We start from the raw sequence: 19,355 nt of genomic DNA on the forward strand, positions 1-19,355 counted from the left end.
GCGGAGCCTCCCGGCAGCTCTCCAATCAGCGCTGAGGGTTTGGGCGAGGCTCTCCAATCACCGTCGAGGGAAAGCGGGGAACAGTCGCTGATTGGACAGGACCGTTCCGCTTCGGCGAGGAAGCCACGGCCATCTTGGTTGAGGGCCAGCGCGGCTCCGTGCCGTTTCGCCGCCATGTTTGTAAAGGGCAAACCTGCTCGCATCCGTGCCGGCCGCCATCTTTGTGAGGGGCAACCCATCGGCCCCGCCCACCTCAGGATCCTGTTCTGTGATAGGCCGGGAAGTCTGGGCCAATGGGAGGTTTTGGTGTTGAGACCGGCCGGTCCCACGTGTTGGGGGAAGAGAGCGGCGGGTCAGCCGGAGCCGCTACCATGGTACGGGCCGAATGGGGGAGGAGTTGTTATTGTAGGGTCGCGGGGGAGGGGCCCTCTCCCCTGAGGGGGGTTGGGTTTGTTATTGTAGGGTCGCGGGGGGGGGCCCTCTCCCCTGGGGGGTTGGGTTTGTTATTGTAGGGTCGCGGGGGGGGCCCTCTCCCCTGGGGGGGGGTTTGGGTTTGTTATTGTAGGGTCGCGGGGGGGGCCCTCTCCCCTGGGGGGTTGGGTTTGTTATTGTAGGGTCGCGGGGGGGGCCCTCTCCCCTGGGGGGTTGGGTTTGTTATTGTAGGGTCGCGGGGGAGGCCCTCTCCCCTGGGGGGTTGGGTTTGTTATTGTAGGGTCTCCTGACGGGGGCAGCTCACACCCCCCTCTGGGGGTGGGGAGGCAATGGGCGACTGGTGATGGGAGTCTCTGCTTTGTTATTGTAGGGTCACCTCTTGGCAGGGCCCCAGGTGCCCCCGTGGAGCAGGGCGAGTCCTGGTGTGTTGAGGTTGGGTTGCCTCAGGGAGGGGCAGAGGGGCAGCTCCCCGTGTGGGGGAGGAGGGAAGCTTTCTGCCCCTCCCCCACTGTGTTAATCTCCCCCAAAAAATGTGTGTTCCCCCAGCTGCGCCGTGAGGCCCGGCAGCGCCGCGAGTATTTGCACCGGCGGGCCCAAGAGGAACGGATCCGGGCCACCGAGCACAGGAAGGAGCAGCTCAGGCAGGCGCTGGAAGGTGCATTGCCCCCCCCCCCCTCCGGCCCCGCCTGTCCTACTCCCCCATCACGTCCTGGGGCCGTCCTGCTGCCCCCTTGCATGCCTGCTGGTGCCCTCGCTCCAGCCCTGCAGCCTGACATTTGGGACTGCACAGTGGAGGAGGGGCTGAGGGAGGGGGAGACCTGTGAGGGGAGGGGGTTGGGTCTGGAATCGTTGACTGACTCCCACTCCCCCCCAGAGAATCGGCTGCTGCCCACGGAGCTGCGCCGGGAGGCTCTTGCGCTGCAGAAGTCCATTGAGTTTGATGACCAAGGAGCAGAAGGTGAGTTTGGGGGGGCAGGGCAGTCGGGGGCGCAGCCAGCTTGGTGCCCCCCCGAATCACACCCTCAAACCCTTCCAGGCCAGGAACCCCCTCCCTTTCCTGACCCCCTTGTCCTGCGTCCTTCCTGTCCCCTCGCTGCCCATCTGCCCTGAAGCATGAGAGTGGGCCAGCTCCGTTTGGGCTCAGAGGGCCTGGGCCTGCCACATGCTGCCCAGGGCCGGTGCCCCTTCCTGCACCTGAGATCCCCCCTCCCCCCCGGGCTGAGTGGGGCACAGCCGATCCGGAGGCTGCAAAGCAAGACGTCAGACCTCGGCGCGAGAGCTGTGAGCCCTACAGTCCCGAAGGACGCGGAGGCTTGAAACGGTTCAGGTGTTCCAAGGCCAAGCCCTGTAGTTGGCCAGTTTTATCCCTGGCCGTCACGGGGCAGAGTGTGACTGTGTGTAACTGCCGGGCGGACCAGCGAGGCGTCTGTCGACCGTTTTCCTGCGTGTGTCTCTTGCCCTTTCTACTGGCCGACAGAACGATTGTTACGCCTGGCGGTCCCCGACATTGAACTCTTTACATTTTCCTCGGGGGTTTTAAGCCTTTTAACGTTTTCTCTCGTTCCGTTTCCACTTGTGGGAAGGGGGGGGCTCGAGGGGGGCACAGGATTAGTTTCGCGGCGGCAGAGGCTGACCCTCGGACAGTTACGGTTTCGGAAGCGGGGAGAGAGACGTCGTTGCCGTCACACGTCCAGCCGCACAAAGGAAACCGCCTGCGATCCCCTTGGGCTACAGCCCCAGCTTTGCGGAGCCTGGGCTGGGCCGGTCCCGTCCGTGCGCGCGGTGAAAGGGAGACGCATTGAGTGCATCCACGTCCAGGTTTAAGGGACTCGGGACCGGCCACGGCGGGAGAAATCTGGGGGTCTCTGCGTCCCCGCCTGCTTACGGTAACCCCAGCCCCTGAGGCCGTGTCGATGGGCTGGGTGGAATGGGCGCAGGCCTTGGCTTCTATTCTCAGCTGGTGGGGAGGGCGTGGCCGAGCCGAGGCCCCGCCCCTGCCGTTAACCCCTCACCTCCCACGGCAGGGCTGGTGACGCACCAGGATGACGAGTATCGCTGGGCCGGAGTGGAGGACCCCAAGGTCATGATCACGACCTCGCGCGACCCCAGCTCCCGCCTCAAAATGTTCGCCAAGGTACGGGGCCTGGCTGTGTTATTGTAGGGTCTCCCGGGGGGCGGGGTGGCTGGCCTGGTGTTCCTTGCAAGGGACCCCGAGAGCTGGTTTGCTTTCCCCGGGGCCTCCCAGGACCTGGGGCTGGTAGGTGGGGCTGCTTGTGGTCAGAGAGTGTCCTGAGGCCGGGGAAGGGGCAGGTTTGTTTATTGTAGGGTCTCTCTCTTTCCCTGGCAGGAGATGAAGCTGCTGGTGCCGGGGGCCCAGCGCATGAACCGGGGGCGGCACGAGGTGGGGGCTCTGGTCCGGGCGTGCAAGGCCAACGGTGTCACAGACCTGCTAGTGCTGCACGAGCACCGCGGGCAGCCAGGTGAGTGGGGGGACGGGGGGGAAGGGGGGGCTCTGTCCCAGCCTCCCCCCCCCCGCTGACACCCCCCTTCCTTCTCCCCCCCAGACGGACTGATCGTCTCCCACCTGCCCTTCGGCCCCACGGCCTTCTTCACCCTCTGCAACGTGGTGATGCGGCACGAGGTCCCCGACATCGGCCCCATGTCCGAGGCTGCCCCCCACCTCATCTTCCACAACTTCACCTCCCACCTGGGCCAGCGGGTCAGTGGGGGCCTCGCCCGGGGCGGCCCTGGGGGGGCGGTGGGCGTGGGGGGAGGGCCCGGCCCTGGGGGGCGGTGGGCGTGGGGGCAGGGTCTGGCCCTGGGGGGCGGTGGGCGTGGGGGGAGGGCCCGGCCCGTTATTGTAGGGGCTGTAGTCCCCTCCCCCGCACCCAGCCTGCGCTCTGCCCCTCAGGTCTGCAGCATCCTCAAGTACCTGTTCCCGCTGCCCAAGGAGGACAGCAAGCGCGTCCTCACCTTCGCCAACCAGGCCGATTACATCTCCTTCAGGTGCCCGCCGGGACGCTGGGGTTCTCTTGGGGAGGGCAGTGGGGGCTAGTGGTTAGAGCAGGGGGGCCTGGGTTCTCCTGTGGCTTTGGGAGAGGGGCTAGTGGATAGAGCATGTTGGGGAGGGGGCAGGGAGCGGGGGCTAGTGGTTAGAGCGGGGGGGCTGGGAAGCAGGGCACCTAGGTTCTCCCCCGGCGCAGGGAGCGGGGGCTAGTGGTTAGAGCGGGGGGGCTGGGTTCTTCCCCGGCGCAGGGAGCGGGGGCTAGTGGTTAGAGCGGGGGGGCTGGGAGGCAGGGCACCTGGGTTCTCCCCCGGCGCAGGGAGCGGGGGCTAGTGGTTAGAGCGGGGGGAGCTGGGAGCCAGGCCCACACCAATCTCCCCTCTGCCCCGCAGGCACCACGTCTATAAGAAGCTGGATCACCGCAACATTGAGCTGTCGGAGGTGGGGCCCCGCTTCGAGATGAAACGTGAGTCACATCGGGGGGGGGGGGTTACCCCTGCCCAGCCCCCCTGCCCGGCCGAAGGGGTTGGCCGCTCCCCCTGTGCGTGGGCGGAGTTGTGGGGAAACCGAGGCACGCGTGGGCCCCTCCTCGGCCGATCCCAGGGCCCTGGTGCTGAGGCCTCGCCCCTCCCTCCTTGCAGTGTACTCCATCAAGCTGGGCACGTTGGAGCAGGCGGCCACGGCAGACGTGGAGTGGTCCTGGCACCCGTACACCAACACGGCCCGGAAGCGCCAGCACCTGAGCACCGCCCCGGCCGGGGGCCTCGCATAGCGGGCGGAGCCCTCCTGCCCGTCTCACGCTTTTATTGTTGTAGGGTCTGCTCCAATACATGGCTGGGTCCAGCCCTGCGCGTAGCTGCTGCTTCTGTCTGGGGCAGCCGTTCCCGCCTCGCTGGGCACAGCCGCCAGGGCGGGGGGTTGATCCTGCCGCCCCCCGGCCCCGGGGCCCAAACCGCGTCCGCGCCCCACTGGGTTAAACGGGGCGGGCGGCAGACCCAGGCGTCCAGGCCCCTGGCCCCTTGTCCGTTACCAGCGGTGCCTGGGGGGCGATGCTGCAGCGGGGCTGTGGCTCAGTCCGTGTGCGATGGGGGGCAGGGGCGTAGGCTGTGGCTCAGTCTGTGTGCGATGGGGGGCGGGGGCGTAATCCGTGGCTCAGTCTGTGTGCGATGGGGGGCAGGGGCGTAGGCCCCTCCCCCTCACAGGTCCCCCTAGAGCCGTGTCCACTCAGCCGGGGGGTCGCGGGGTCCTTTGGGCTTCCCGATGCGGAAGTTATAGCCTGGGGGCGACACAGCAGTAAGGGGGGGGTCTGTCCCCTCAGTCCCCCCTCCCCATTTCTCAGATCCAAGCAGCTGCAGGGGCCCAGCCCCAGACCCCTGGTCTCTCCCTCCCCCTTTCTCCCTGCCCCATATCTCAATCAGCCAGCGTCCCAACCCCCATTCCTACCGAGTGCAGTGCCCGGGGAGGCCTCCAGGTCCTCGTAGCTGTCAGTGGATTCATGGCGGGGGGAGCTGGGGGCTGGGAGAGGAGAGAACAAACAGTGAGCCCCCCAACTCTTGTTATGGTGATGCAGCCACTTCTGGGGCGGGGCAGCTGGGGAACAGCTACATGTAACGCCCCAGAACAACTGCTCCCTGGCCCTGAGATGCAGCCACTTCTGGGGCGGGGCAGCTGGGGAGCAGCTCCCCATAACGCTGGAGGTACAGCTGTGGCTGAAAACGCCTCCTTCCCCCAGCTACTGGACTAGCCTCCCTGTGTTCAGCTGCGTAACCCTCGCGCCCCCCCCCCCCCCCCACCGCCCCCACTCACCTTTCTTCTGGGGCGACGCCGCAAAGCCCTGTCGACAACGGGAAGGGGAGAGATGAGGTGGAGAAACCATCCCCGTCCCCACCCTGCTCCGACCACTGGACACCACTTCCCTCCCTGGTGCCCAGCCCCTCCCGCCCCGCCTGGCGACGTTGCCGGTTCCCAGGGGTGGGGGCGACACTCACCGGGGGCTTCGGACCGAGCCCGATGTTCTTGGTGCGGCCGGCGCTGGGGCACGGCGAGGGGGGGCCCCGGGGGCTGGTGTCACCTGGAGCAGGGAGGTGCAGGTGAGACCCGGGCCAGGGTTGTTAGAGCCCCCCCCCCCGGCCCCTCCCCGTACCTGCTCCAGCAGGGCTGATGTGGGTGTATCCGCAGCCAGGGCTGGGCGGCGGGCGCTTCACGGGGCTGCCGGGCAGGGAGTAGCTGGCCTGCAGCCCCCCGAAGTCGATGGGGGACCCCTCAGGGCTGCCCCTGCCTGGCTTGCTCTCCCGGGGGGACCCCGCTGGGCCACCCCCCCGGCGGAACTTGTTCACCACGGCGTAGGTGTCTCCCATCTTGGGGGGCAGGTCCGGGGGGGGCTCAGCCGGCACCGAGATGCTCCTGAGGCAGGGAGGAGAGAGGCAGCAGGGAGTGGCGCTGGGCGCAGGCGTGCTCCTCCCCAGAGGCAGCTGGAGACCCCAGGTCTGGCTCCCAGTCCGCCCTCCCCTGGCCCAGGAAGGGCAGAGCAGACACTCGCTGCGTTTGTCACCCCACCCGGAAACCGAGTAGCTGGGAGTCTGGTTGGGGGTCGGAGCAGGCCTTGTGGGAAGGCGAGGGACGTGCTCAGAGCAGCTCCCGCATTCCCCCCTCCCAGGAAGCACCCTTGGGGCGTTCACTCTGGCCCCTACTGATGCCGCTCCTGGGTGCTGCAGGATGATGGCCGGGCTGCGGGGTGTGCCGGGGGAGAGGGGCCTGGGCCGGGCTGCGGGGAGCTCTGGGGGGACCCCGCCCCCACTCACCGCAGGACGCCGTTGCGCTTGCTGGGGGGCGCAGGGCCGCGCAGGGACACGGCGTCGTCGTACAGGGCCAGCCGGTTCTGTGGGAGAGGACGGGTGAGGGGGGGGCCCAGCTGGGTGCTGACTCCGTGTTTTCGCTTCTTCCGGCAGGAAGTGTGGCAAGGGGCTGCGTGCGCAGGGAGGGGAGCTCGGCCGGGAGGGGCAGAGAAAGTGGGGGGCAGCCCCTCTCCCAGCATGTCCCCCCCTTCCCACAGAGCCCAGCCGGCCGCCCGGCCCTCTGTCCGGCCCCGTTTGTCCCCTCCCAGCCGGCCTTCTGTTCTCCTGGCCATGGGTCTGTCCCGCCCCACGCCTCCGACCCCCTGCGGCCCCGGGGCAGGGACTCACGGGGGATGGGATGGGGCCCAGGTTGGGGGGCTGGGGCCCGGCTCCCCTGTGGCTCTGCTCCGGCCTGAGCTGGCTGGGCCCTGCCCTGGGGCCCGTCCCGCTGGAGGGGAGCCGGTGGCCCCCAGGCAGCCCCCCCCCCCCCGCGGCCGCGGCCCTCCCCCGACAGGGCCCACTTACGAACCCCGAGGCAGGAATCAGGATGTGGGGAGGGGGGGCTATAAATAAATGGGGCCAGCCCCTGCTGCTTTCCTGCTCCGCCTTTCAGTGCCGGCCGAGCCCCGCCCCCATGCACCCCGATCCCCCCCAGCCTGCCCCCTCCCCCCATGTGCACTGCCCAGCGTGCACCTGATTCGGCCCCTCCCCCCCAACTCTCCCATGTGCACCCCACAGCGTGCACCCACCGATCCGCCCCCCCCCCCGTACCGCACAGGCAGAGAGAGCTGCTCACACGGGGCTGAGCCGAAAGGGGAACCGCGGGCTGCAGCTGCCTGGGACTTCCTCTTGCGGGGGAGGGGCTGGGGAGCAGGGATGGGGGGGATGGGGGCGCTAGGGGGTGGGTCTAGAGCGGGGCGCTGGGACACTATGTAGGGAGGAGCCCACCTCAAAATTGGGGGGGCCCTGCCCCACGTGTCCCTGCCCCCCCCAAGGGGACGGGCCCTGTCCCGCATGTCCCTACCCCCCCCCGCCCCGCGTGTCCCTGCTCCAGGGCCCCCTCACCTCCTTGACGTTGTCGGGGGGCCCAGCAGCCAGGGCGGCTCGGAACATCTCGGCCACGGCCTGGTACAGGAACCCGTATTGCTCCTGCCAGCAGGGGGACGCGCCGTGTTAGGGCAGCGGGGGAGGGGGGGGGCGGGCCCCCTTCCTCCCGCCCCAGGGGCGGGGGTCCGGCCGGGGGGCTCACCTGTGTCTGGACGGCTGCTGGTCGCTGCTTCCTCATGGCCAGGACGATGTCAAAAATGCTGAAGTGCGGGGGGATGCTCTGGAAAAGAGGAGGGGGGAGAGTCCAGTGGGGCGGGGGGGGGGGAGGTACAGGGGTGGGGGGGGCACTGCTTACCTGACGCAGGAGGAGGTGTCTCACGTGCTCCAGGGTACAGATGACGCCCGTTCGGCCACAGCCAGCGCTGCGGGTGGGGGAAGGAAGTAGGTAAAGAATGACACCCCCCACCCCGCTGCTGCTCACTGCCCAGGGTGTTCACTCTGAACCCTACTGACCCAGGAAGCCAAGGAGCGGGGCTCGCCGCGCCGGGTTGTAGTGGGTGTGTTCACTCTGAACCCTACTGACCCAGGAAGCCAAGGAGCGGGGCTCGCCGCGCCGGGTCGTAGTGGGTGTGTTCACTCCGAACCCTACTGACCTAGGAAGCCAAGGAGCGGGGCTCGCCGCGCCGGGTCGTAGTGGGTGTGTTCACTCTGAACCCTACTGACCCAGGAAGCCAAGGAGCGGGGCTCGCCGCGCCGGGTCGTAGTGGGTGTGTTCACTCTGAACCCTACTGACCCAGGAAGCCAAGGAGCGGGGCTCGCCGCGCCGGGTCGTAGTTGGTGTGTTCACTCTGAACCCTACTGACCCAGGAAGCCAAGGAGCGGGGCTCGCCGCGCCGGGTCGTAGTGGGTGTGTTCACTCTGAACCCTACTGACCCAGGAAGCCAAGGAGCGGGGCTCGCAGCACCGGGTCGTAGCCGGCGTGTTCTCTCTAAACCCTACTGACGAGGGGCACCCCACAGATGCTGCTCTACCGTGTTTACCCTGAAACCCAACAAGTGGGGCTCGCAGCGCCGGGTCGTAGCGGGCATGTTCACACTCAGGCCGCGGTTCATCGCAGTGTGGTTGTGAAGTGTGAAGTTTGCTCAGTGTGTTTAAAACAGGGCCCAGGCTCGTGACAATGCCTGGGGTGGGAACAGGGGGCCGTGGCAGTTCACTCTGGCCCCTAATGATGGAGTGACACAAGGGTTGGCTTTGTTTTGACGTGGGTGGTACCGGGGAAGCCGTTTGGGGAGGGCTCGCTTGGATGTGGCATCTCCGCTGACCCCCAGGAGCGGCCAATCAGCGATGGCTCTGCAGGCTGCATAAATGGGGCGGAGCTTGCTGGGGGGCGGGGTTTGGAGTGTGGGAGGGCGGGGCTTGGCTCTTCCTAGCACATCTCGGGGCTGGCTCCATGCGGCGCGAGGGGCCCGCTACCTGCAGTGCACGCAGACGGGGGCCGCGTCCTCCCCCTGCCTCAGCCGCACGTGCTCGATCATCTCCAGGAAGTGGCCGTAATTCTCGGGGATCCCGCGGTCAGGCCAGGCCACGTACTGGAAATGGGTGAGGGGCCGCTCCTCCTGCGAGAGAACCACCAGCGTCAGCCACGCAGGCCCCCCAGCCTCTGCCCAGCCCCCGCAGCAAAGCGCCCCCTGCTCAGCCCCCCACCTCCTTCCCGCAGCCCAGCCCCCCCCAACTTCCCTTACCTGCTGGAAAGTGACACTCAGCGTGCGGAGTAGGACGTCGGGGTTCAGCTCCTGCTCCTTGATCTAAGGCAGGAGACAGACAGAGGCCCCAGGAGGTGTTAAACTTCGATGCAGTGTCTCCCTGGGGCAAGCAGCCACCTCTGGGGCGGGGCGGGAGAGGAACAGCCAAACAGAACGGCATAGAGAAGGCTGCCAGGGCCGGAGATGCGGCCACCTCTGGGGCGGGGTGGGAGAGGAACAGCCAAACAGAACAGCATAGAGAAGGCTGCCAGGGCCGGAGATGCGGCCACCTCTGGGGTGGGGCGGGAGAGGAACAGTCAAACAGAACGGCGCAGGGAAGGCTGCCGGGGCTGGAGATGCGGCCACCTCTGGGGGGAGGGGTGGCACTGCCCCGCAGAACGGAGACAGGAAGTGAAGGGGAGTTGCGTCTCTCCTTGACAACCCCATCGACGGCCCCCGACCCCGTGGTACCTGGACGATGGAGAAGGGTCCCATTTGCAGCGGTTCTTGCTCCAGCGGCCAGTAGCGTTCGCACTTTTTCTAAGGCGGGAAAGTCAGTTCACAGAGGGTCCCTGGGGAGGCTGCCCCCCCCCCCGCCAGGGGATGGGCTTGGGGGGCTGCGGATTGCTCCCCGCACTCACCTTCCCCATCTCTATCTCCCGGCAGGCCATGGCAATCACCTGGGGAGGCAATGCAAGGGTCAGGGACATGGGGTGCGCGCCCCCCAACGCCTGGCTGGACTGGCCTAGAGAACCCAGGTGTCCGGGCTCCCGGCACCCCCCTCTAACCACTAGTCCCCACTCCCCCCTCCCAGGACCCAGGCGTCCGGGCTCCCGGCACCCCCCTCTAACCACTAGTCCCCACTCCCCCCTCCCACGACCCAGGCGTCCGGGCTCCCGGCACCCCCCTCTAACCACTAGTCCCCACTCCCCCCTCCCAGGACCCAGGCGTCCGAGGCCCCCACCTCAGAGATGCCCTGTGACTTCGCACAGCCCTTGGCTACGCCCCAGCCGCTGTTCTTTGTACACGGCTCTCGCCTGAGACCCGACGGGCTCACTGCACCTGTGTCCTGCAGGATCGCTCCCCCCAAGGGTAACATGTGGGCGGGGGGGGGGGCTCTTGCAGGGGGAAGAGGGTTAGCTGGGAGCCCTGCTTCCTGGCCTTGGGGTTGGCCATTCCCAAGAGATAGCGGCTCCATAGGCGTCAGCACCGGGACCCGGCGGAGCTGAATTTCTGCCCTCATCCCTGCCTGTTCTGCTCTTAGGCTGCGGTTCCGCCAAGGGTTATCTGGGGCTGTGACTGGGCTGGCCCAGAGATGCAGCCACCTCTGGGGCAGGGCGGCTGGGGAACCGCCGTGCAGAACGCGGCTCGGCGTTCCGACTGGGCCAGCAGGAAATCGGGCCAGCGAGAGATCGTGTCCGTCTCCTGGGCGGGCAGGAAACGTACCCGCGGGCCCGGGTTGCGGGATGGAGCTGGTGACATTTCTCTGGGGTGCGCAGTGTGGGAACAAGGCGCGGCTAGCCAGGCACCCCGGACACCACCTGCTACCCGAGGCAGAGGGGCCAGCGGAGGGCGGAAAATCAGACAAGGTCTCACGGCTCCCTCCAGTGGCCCGCCTGGATGGGGGCGAGCGAGGCAGCCCCGACGGGAGGAGCAGGCCCGGGCCCGACAGCACCCCCTAGACGGGCTCTCCCCCTCCGCTGGAGGCAGAAAGGCGGGGCTGGAAGCCACTGGATACTTTTGGGCAGGGAAAGGCCGGTGACGGCAAAGCAGGGAAGCGCTCGGCCCAAATTCCGCCACCCCCTGGAATAGAGCAGGGGCTGATTCACCCTAGGAAAGGAGGCTGCCTCCGGCGTCCGGCGCCCCGCCCCGGGGAAAGCCTCCGCCACGTCCACGCCCGGCTGGCCCCGCAGGCAGACGCGCCCCAAAGCCAGCTGGGCAAATCGCAGCGGCAGCGACGGGGGCCGGCCTGCTTGGCCCATCCCGGCCGTAGGCCTGGGCCGGCCGCTGCGTCTCTGCAGGGCTCCCGGCCCGCACGCCCAGCGGCCGTCAGAGCCACGGTCCGGTTAGAGCACCGGCGCCAGCGGTGGGCACGGGGAGACGGGCGCTGCCCGCGAGGAGGCTGCCTGAGGGGCGGGGACGCTAATCGCGGCGCGATGGGCACAGCCGGACCAGCGCCGGGAGAGCCTCCCCGGAGACACAGTCGGGAAACCGGCCTCTCCGCCGGCACCCATCTCACGCTGCCCTCTGGCCGGACCTCGCGCTCCGGGGACCCCTCCCGACTCCAGCGCAGGGCGGAGCCGGCGGGAGCGGAACCCCCGCGCCCCAATGCTGGCGAATTTCTCAAATTCTACTCAAACGTCAAATCCAAGGGGGCCGGTTCCGAAACGGGCCCGGGGAAGCGTTTGCGTCCAGTGCGGCACGTGCCAAAGGAGCCAGGCAAATCCACGGGGCGGATCCGCGCCGGGCCTGGCTCGCGTCTGCTGCTCGCAGGCCAGGCGGGGGGAAGCTGCGGGAGGCACGGTCCCGCAGGCTGAGCGTTGCAGGGAGACGCAGCACGAGCCACCGCGCTCCAGCCGCCGAGCGCTTCGCCCCCACTCAGGTGCCCCCCAAATGGGCAGGACGGCGCCTTCCACAATCGAGAGACGCTTCGAACGACGGAGCCGGGGAGAAAACGCAGCGGGAGGACGGGGGGGGGGGGCCTGAAAGCTGCTCACGGGGGCGCGTGCGAGTGGCGGAAATAAGGACCCGTCCGTGTAGCGCGTGGGGGGGGGCGTGGGCGATACTGGGCCGGCGCCACCGATCCCGGCGGAATGGATTTCGGGAACTCGGCACCGGCTCCCTGGACTATTCGGTGGAGAATGGTGACCCAGTGGGGGGGTTCTGGGCGCCTCCTGTAGCCCAACACCCCACCAGGGGCACTTCTGTCTCGCTTGGGAGACACCGAGCCCCGGCCGGCGAAGGGGCTGGGGGGGGGGGGCCTGAGCCGGCCGGGGGTCACGGGGAAGGGCAGGGGACTGGCAGGCCTGGGACCCCGAGAAGCGTCTCACCCACCTTCACCTTGTACTCCCAGATCATGCGCCAGAAATCCAGGACGGTGTGCGGCAGCGGGCCCTGCGTCGCGATGTAGCATCGCCGGCTATTGACCCCCTGCGGGGGGCAGAGGCAACGTCAGTCACCCACCTGAGCCCCGTGAGCCCCTGCCTGCCACCCACAGGACGATACCCCCTGCTGAGCCCCCCTGCCCCTGCAGCCCAGACCCCCCCCCCCACACTGGGTCCCCCATCTGCAGCCCAGATCCCCCCACACTGGGTCCCCCACCTGCAGCCCAGACCCCCCCCACACTGGGTCCCCCACCTGCAGCCCAGACCCCCCGTCCCAGCCCAGACCCCCCCCCACTGGGCTCCCAACAGCACAGCGCCCCCTGCTGAGTCTCTGCCCTGCCCCCCTGCAGCCCAGTGCCCCCAATTGGCTGCCGGGGCCCGCCCTGCTGCGGGTGGAGGGCTACCTCGATGAAACTGGCGTTGATGTAGTCCGTCTGCCCTTCCTCGGTGCGGAGATTCAGCACGACCCGGGTCTGATCGTCTGCCGGGGAGAGGGAGGGAGTGAGAAATAGGGGGGAGGGGGGAGAAGGCCCCACATGGGCTGGGACGTTAGACTGGGAATAAGGCGCCGGTTGCTCACGGTGCGTGTGACTAGCCACGGGCCGGGTTCCCCAGCGGGGTGGTGGAACGGATGCGTTTCTAAAAGATCTGCTGTAGGAATGATTTGGGGGTGGGAGGGGGGCTTTCTCTGGCCTGTGGGATACCAGGGTGAGAGGAGATACTCCTTTCCGGCCAGGGAAGCTGTACTTCTGTGAAACCTGGTCCTGAGATGCGGCCACCTCTGCGGTGGGGCAGCTGGAGAACAGCCACACATAACGCTGCCCAGGAAAAACTCACCTGGCACTGAGATGCACCTAGCTCTGGGGTGGGACATCAGCGGGGGGGGGGGGGAGCCACACATAACGCTGCACACTCCAGAACCCCCTCCCAGACTCACATGGCAGGATATCTTTGTACCGATTCTTCTTGATGTTCTCTGTCCTGGCCCCCGCCTCAGTGGAGAAGCCCTGTTGCTGCCGGAAGGCGCTGGCTCGGGCCTTGATATCCTGCGTGGACAGAAGGGGCAGGAGGAGAGGGGGTCACTCAGGGAGCCTGAGAGAGGACCCCAACAATTGATGGCTCAGCGAGGCCTAATACTCCACTGTACTGCACCCCATGTTCCTTCCCTGTGACCTCAGCCCCCTTCTCGTACTGGACCTTCCTACCACCTCCAAACTCAAAGGGCCCCTGGAGGATCACTAGCCCAGCACTGAGATGCAGCCATCTCTGGAGCAGAGCAGAAGGGGAACAGCCACATATAACACTGCATGGCGATGGCTTGCCCGGCACTGAGAGGCGGCCGCCTCTGGGGTGGAGCAGATGGGGAACGGCCACATATAACACAGCATGGCGATGGCTTGCCCGGCACTGAGAGGCGGCCGCCTCTGGGGTGGAGCAGATGGGGAACGGCCACATATAACACAGCATGGCGATGGCTCACATAGGGATAATTCCTGAGCTCTTGAGTCAGGTTTATTTTTGGAACAGGCTGCTTCTGTCCCTGCTGATGTCAGACCAACCTGTCCTACCGGCTCTGGAGGCTGGTATCAGCAGGCCCACACCCTTCCTAGAACCGGTGTGTGTGTGGGGGGGGAAAATCCCCGCTCCTGCTCCAGAACAACCCTCCAGGGAGAGTTAATCCGCAGAGGCACCGCCTCCAGCCTGGATTCCTGGGCTCTCTCCCCGGGGCTGAGAGCGGAGTGGGGCCTAGTGGTTAGAGCGGAGGCTGGGCGGCAGGAATGGAGGGGCTGGCTGGCTGGGGGGGCAGGGAGCCTCTCCAGTCTAGGGGTGCCAGCGCCCACCCAGGCCCTGGCTGGTATTTCAGAGCCAGGCTCCGGGCTCTGTGGTGGGGGCTCGGGCCGTTGGCCGTTTGCCCCCAGCGGCCTGCCAGCTTTGGGGTTTGCCTGCGGCCGCGTGGTGCCCTATGGCTGGGGGGGAGCAGGCGGGGCAGAGGGGGCAGTGGGAGGCCGGCAGGCCGTGCGGCTTCTCCGCAGACAGAAGTCCCGTTGGGGGCCCGGGGGCGGCCCAACACGCTGGCCGTTCGTGTCCTCCAGGGTTTCCCCCAAAAGTTCCAGCCGGGCAGGGAAGGGAGAAAGCGCAGGGCTGGGCGGGGGGGTGGCTCTGGATCCGGGTAGCTCCCGGCTCCGGCTCCGGCACACAGGGTTTGGTCTTCGTTCCCGTGGGCCGGAGGGGAAGGGAGACCCCCAGATCCGGCACGGAGCAGCTGTCTACTCTCCCGCCAAGGAGGGGTTTATTCCATCACAACCGTGGTCAGTTTCCCTCCCCGCTGGAGGCAAAACGGGAGGAAACTGGGATCTTTGGAGGGTGGATCTGTACCTCGGGGGGGGGGGGGGGGGGCAAATATTAGCCGTGCAGGGTGCAGAGGGAGGGGAGCTCGGGGAAGGGAGTTTGCCCAGCGGGTCCCAGCTCTGTTCTCGGCTAAGGGAACGGGAGATCGTTCTAGGGCAGGAAGGTCACCGGGAGCATCCAGCTCCAGCCGCGCCCCCCAGCCCAGTCCTGCCGCGCCCCCCCAGGAGGTCCATCTCCCCCTCCCATTGTCAGATTCACTTTCAGGATCCAAGTTTTCGGTTCCCAGGGCTGCTTAACACCACAAAGCAGCTTCTGCGTTTCACTTTGGCTATGCTGAGCCAGGGACTGAGAGCAGTCCTGTGCCGTGTTCTGTGTGGCTGTTCCCCCCTGCGCCGCCCCAGAAGTGGCTGCATCTCACTGCTGGGCCAGCCATCCTGTGTGGCGTTATGTGCGGCTGTTCCCTCCCCTGCCCTGCCCTGCCCTGCCCCAGAGCTGGCTGCATCTCTCTGTTGGGCAAGCCATCCCTTGTGGTGTTATGTGCAGCTGCTTCCCAGCCCCCGCTCTGGTTGCATCTGTGAGCCCCAATAAAGTGGAATGAAAACAGCGGTGGATAAGTCTGGACTATGCTACGGGGCTGTGCGAAGGGGCTGGCTGGTTCGGTGGGTCGGGAATGGGGCAGAGGCCTTTCCCTACGGGGGGAGGAGAGACAAGCTCTGCTCAGTCCCCCCCCCCCCCCCCAGCCCCAGCCCAGAGGTAGCTGGGATTTGTTTGGGCTGCGTTTATATCGGAAATCGGCCACCAGCGTCAAGGGAACAAAGTCCCTTCTGGAAAATCCATTTCCTTGTCGGAGGGGAGGGCAGGCCGGCACGGAGCTGCACCGATGAACCCGCCCCGCCACGCTCCCTTGCCCTGCCCTCCTGCTCTGACCCACTAAACCCCACCCCCATGAGCATCGGGGACGGGACCCAGGAGTCGGGCCTATAAAAATAACCTCCTGCTATTTTTTACTGAAACCAAACCAGAACCACCCCTCCCCGAGTTTTGCCCCTCCCCAGAAATAGCTGCATCTGAGCTCCGGACAAGCCGTCGCCGGGCGGTATCGCATGCAGCTGTTCCCCAGGCAGTGTTATGTCTGGCGGTTCCCCAGCTGCCCCGCCCCAGAGGCAGCTGCATTTCCGCACTGAGCGCAAACAGCATGCTCTGTGACTGACAGCAGCGCTGTCCGAGGAGGAGGGGCAATGGAACAGGCTAGCGCGGCCACCCCACAAGCCACAGTGATAAGGGGAAAATTTGCATTTGGTGCCTGCTCAGCCCTCAGTCTATTTGAATCGGCACCTGGAGCTGGTGGAGTTGAATTTCTGAGCATTTCCCAGCTCTGCCTGCTCCCAGGCTGCAGTTATGCAGAGCAGCTGGGAGCCAGGCTGGTGGGGCTCACCTAGCCCTGAGATGCAGCCACCTCTGGGGCGGGGTGGGGCAGCGGGGAACAGCCACACATAACGCCCCAGCGGGGTGGCTCACCCAGCACCGAGATGCAGCCAGCTCTGGGGTGAGGGTCCCGGGGAGCCGTCTCAGCCTGTTACCAGAAGGGACGGTCCTTACTGAGTCTCCCATTTCACATCAGATCTGGGAGGGGAGTGGGGTTTAGTGGTTAGAGCAGGGGGGAGGGTAGGAGAAGTGAAACAGAAGGGAAAAGTGTGTGGGCTCGGCCGCTCTCCTAGGACCGGTGTTTGAGTTTCCTGAGCAATTTCACTTCAGTTTAACGAGCCCAGCCCTAGCGACACGCACCGGGGAGCCGACTGCCACGGGATTCCCAAGGCCGTGCCTTCCCGCTGCAGGGGCTCCTCACCCAGGGCTGAGGCGGCCACCTCTGGGGTGGGGGAACGAAGGGGTCTGAATGCGCCAGCCAGCTCGGATTCGGCTGGGGCACCCCCCAGCTTGTGTGGGGAGGGAAGGGGGAGGGGAAATCTAGTGACCCTGGAGAGTGGGGGGGGGGGGCTGTTTCCACCAGGAAGCATCCCCAGCCAACCCCCATTTTCTGTAGCACCCCCCAGCACCTGGCCCTGACTACCAGGGGACAACCCCCCCCCAGTATCCCCCACCCAATGTCCCCAGGAGCAGGCCCGGGCTGCCAGCAGGCCGTGTCCCCCCAGGGGCCGGGCCCCGCCGAACTCTGGGCCCACAGAGGTGCTGGGGTGCAGGAAACAGGGGGGCAAACTGGGAAGCCATTGGCTGGATTCTGCCACTTAGCTGTGTCTGCCCCGGGGGGTGACTCTCCAGCCGGCTGCGATAGGGGCGCAGGCAGCCTCCCCCAAAGGAGCCCAGAAGCTCCATCCAAGTATGATCCTAGGGGGCCGCTGGACCCCCCACGCCCTGCCTCTAACCACTAGACCCCCCGCTCCCCTCCCAGAGCAGAGGAGAGAACCCAGGCGCCTGGTGCCCAGCCCCTCCGCTCTACCCACTACACCCCGCTCCCCTCCCAGAGCGGAGGAGAGAACCCAGGCACCCTGGTGCCCAGCCCCTCCGCTCTACCCACTACACCCCGCTCCCCTCCCAGAGCTGAGGAGAGAACCCAGGCGCCCTGATGCCCAGCCCCTCCGCTCTACCCACTACACCCCGCTCCCCTCCCAGAGCGGAGGAGAGAACCCAGGCGTCCTGGTGCCCAGCCCCTCCGCTCTACCCACTACACCCCGCTCCCCTCCTCAGAGCGGAGGAGAGAACCCAGGCGCCCTGGTGCCCAGCCCCTCCGCTCTACCCACTAGGCCCCCCGCTCCCCTCCCAGAGCGGAGGAGAGAACCCAGGCGCCCTGGTGCCCAGCCCCTCCGCTCTACCCACTACACCCCGCTCCCCTCCCAGAGCGGAGGAGAGAACCCAGGCGCCCTGATGCCCAGCCCCTCCGCTCTACCCACTACACCCCGCTCCCCTCCCAGAGCGGAGGAGAGAACCCAGGCGCCCTGGTGCCCAGCCCCTCCGCTCTACCCACTACACCCCGCTCCCCTCCTCAGAGCTGAGGAGAGAACCCAGGCACCCTGGTGCCCAGCCCCTCCGCTCTACCCACTACACCCCGCTCCCCTCCCAGAGCGGAGGAGAGAACCCAGGCGTCCTGGTGCCCAGCCCCTCCGCTCTACCCACTACACCCCGCTCCCCTCCCAGAGCGGAGGAGAGAACCCAGGCGCCCTGGTGCCCAGCCCCTCCGCTCTACCCACTACACCCCGCTCCCCTCCCAGAGCGGAGGAGAGAACCCAGGCACCCTGGTGCCCAGCCCCTCCGCTCTACCCACTACACCCCGCTCCCCTCCTCAGAGCGGAGGAGAGAACCCAGGCGCCCTGGTGCCCAGCCCCTCCGCTCTACCCACTACACCCCGCTCCCCTCCCAGAGCGGAGGAGAGAACCCAGGCGTCCTGGTGCCCAGCCCCTCCACTCTACCCACTACACCCCGCTCCCCTCCTCAGAGCTGAGGAGAGAACCCAGGCGTCCTGGTGCCCAGCCCCTCCGCTCTACCCACTACACCCCGCTCCCCTCCCAGAGCAGAGGAGAGAACCCAGGCGTCCTGGTGCCCAGCCCCTCCGCTCTACCCACTACACCCCGCTCCCCTCCCAGAGCAGAGGAGAGAACCCAGGCGCCCTGGTGCCCAGCCCCTCCGCTCTACCCACTACACCCCGCTCCCCTCCCAGAGCGGAGGAGAGAACCCAGGCGCCCTGGTGCCCAGCCCCTCCGCTCCACCCACTACACCCCGCTCCCCTCCTCAGAGCCAGAGAAAGGCGCCGGGCGTGCTGGCTCCCAACTCCCCTCGGCTCTCACCACCCGTCCCCACTGTCCCCAGAGCCAGGGCTCCCGGCAGGGCGCTGCCTCCTGCAGCCCAGCAGGCGGCTCGGTCCGGGCAGCGGGAAGGGAAAGTTTAACTCAGCCCGGATTAAGGGCTGCAGAGCAGCGAGCGGCCCAGGACGCCTGGGTCCTGTCCCGGCTCCGGGGGGGCCAATGGTTAGAGCGGGGGGCTGGAAGCCAGGACTCCTGGGTCCTGTCCCGGCTCGGGGGGGGGGGCTGGGTCCTGTCCCGGCGGGATCCCCCGGGGAGCCGGGCAGACGCGCTGCGCCCCGGCGCGCCTCACCTGGAACTCCTGGCGCAGCTGGCCCGGGCTGGGCGCGGCGCCCAAGAAGGCTCGCAGCGGCTGCTCCGGGCGGCTCATGGCTGCCCCGTGGCCGGAGCGAGGGCGCCGCGCAGGACCCAGGGGAGCGAAGAGGAAGTTGAGGCCCCCCCGGCGCGGCCGGTTGGGCGAGCCCAGACCTGGGGCTGGCCGCCCGCCAGGCAGGCAGGGGAGGGAGGGAGGCTGCCTGGGACAGAGAGAACCCGGGCCACAGCTTCTCACGCGGCCCCCCCCTCCCCTCTGGGGCGGGGCTGCATCCCAGCGCCGGGCGAGCTCTCCCCGTGCCGCGTTATATGCGGCTGTTCCCCAGGTGCCCCGCCCCAGAGGTGGTTGCATCCCTCCCTGTGCCATGTTGTTTGTGGGCAGTTTTGCTCCGGGCTGTTTCCGTCCCCTTCTAGGAGCTCTCTGGCTTCCTGGGGGTGGGGACCGGGGTGTGTCTGTCTGCCCCATCGCTGGGGGGCACAGGCCTTCTTGAGCAACAGCCCACTCACCCTCCCATGGGGATCCTCCCCCTTCCCGACCCTCCCCCAGCATCCCCCCAAACTGGCCTCCAGCAGCCCTCTCTGGATGCCAGCCCGCCACTGTGGTGCTTCTGTTAAATTCCCCAGCATTGCCCCCGTGTCTGCCCCCACCTCCTCCCAGCCGTCAGGAAAAGAACAGCGGCGGAGACTGGCTTCACCACTGGGGCCTTGCCCGGAGCTGA

General features: G+C 67.5%; 2 protein-coding genes across 4 annotated transcripts; one reads left to right on the forward strand and one right to left on the reverse strand.

Moving 5' to 3' along the window:
• Positions 1 to 215: 215 nt before the first annotated feature.
• IMP4 (IMP U3 small nucleolar ribonucleoprotein 4) lies at positions 216 to 4,291 on the forward strand. The gene is made up of 9 exons (XM_075914968.1): positions 216 to 374; positions 979 to 1,087; positions 1,307 to 1,390; positions 2,457 to 2,566; positions 2,780 to 2,912; positions 2,997 to 3,151; positions 3,344 to 3,438; positions 3,829 to 3,902; positions 4,078 to 4,291. The coding sequence occupies exons 1-9, from the start codon at positions 294 to 296 to the stop codon at positions 4,206 to 4,208; spliced, it is 972 nt and encodes a 323-aa protein (XP_075771083.1). The 5' UTR covers positions 216 to 293; the 3' UTR covers positions 4,209 to 4,291.
• On the reverse strand, positions 4,226 to 18,880 carry PTPN18 (protein tyrosine phosphatase non-receptor type 18). Of its 3 annotated transcripts, XR_012898873.1 has the most exons (18): positions 18,617 to 18,878; positions 13,101 to 13,209; positions 12,568 to 12,644; positions 12,114 to 12,209; positions 9,701 to 9,739; positions 9,531 to 9,599; positions 9,060 to 9,122; positions 8,791 to 8,933; positions 7,673 to 7,739; positions 7,520 to 7,597; positions 7,336 to 7,419; positions 6,238 to 6,314; positions 5,580 to 5,839; positions 5,425 to 5,507; positions 5,243 to 5,270; positions 4,880 to 4,951; positions 4,540 to 4,712; positions 4,226 to 4,498 (listed from the first exon to the last, which is right to left on the reverse strand). XR_012898873.1 is itself a non-coding variant. In XM_075914967.1 (17 exons), the coding sequence occupies exons 1-17, from the start codon at positions 18,692 to 18,694 to the stop codon at positions 4,645 to 4,647; spliced, it is 1,485 nt and encodes a 494-aa protein (XP_075771082.1). In that variant the 5' UTR covers positions 18,695 to 18,880; the 3' UTR covers positions 4,226 to 4,644. The 3 variants fall into 3 exon arrangements, 2 of the variants coding, with proteins under 2 accessions (XP_075771082.1, XP_075771081.1); XM_075914967.1 differs by having other exon boundaries at positions 4,226 to 4,712; positions 12,120 to 12,209; positions 18,617 to 18,880; XM_075914966.1 differs by having other exon boundaries at positions 4,226 to 4,712.
• Between the last annotated feature and the right edge of the window lie 475 nt (positions 18,881 to 19,355).

This window comes from Pelodiscus sinensis, unplaced genomic scaffold (assembly GCF_049634645.1).
Source record: "Pelodiscus sinensis isolate JC-2024 unplaced genomic scaffold, ASM4963464v1 ctg59, whole genome shotgun sequence".
In the NCBI taxonomy this organism is placed as follows: Eukaryota; Metazoa; Chordata; order Testudines; family Trionychidae; genus Pelodiscus; species Pelodiscus sinensis.

Coding starts and splice junctions, on each gene's coding strand:
- IMP4 (XM_075914968.1), top strand. CDS start 294: ATGGGAGGTTTTGGTGTTGAGACCGGCCGGTCCCACGTGTTGGGGGAA. Junction 375..978: donor CAGCCGGAGCCGCTACCATG/GTACGGGCCGAA, acceptor GTGTTCCCCCAG/CTGCGCCGTGAGGCCCGGCA. Junction 2,913..2,996: donor CGAGCACCGCGGGCAGCCAG/GTGAGTGGGGGG, acceptor TCTCCCCCCCAG/ACGGACTGATCGTCTCCCAC.
- PTPN18 (XM_075914966.1), bottom strand. CDS start 18,694: ATGAGCCGCCCGGAGCAGCCGCTGCGAGCCTTCTTGGGCGCCGCGCCC. Junction 9,600..9,700: donor GGGAGATAGAGATGGGGAAG/GTGAGTGCGGGG, acceptor TTCCCGCCTTAG/AAAAAGTGCGAACGCTACTG. Junction 5,840..6,237: donor AAGCGCAACGGCGTCCTGCG/GTGAGTGGGGGC, acceptor TCCCTGCCTCAG/GAGCATCTCGGTGCCGGCTG.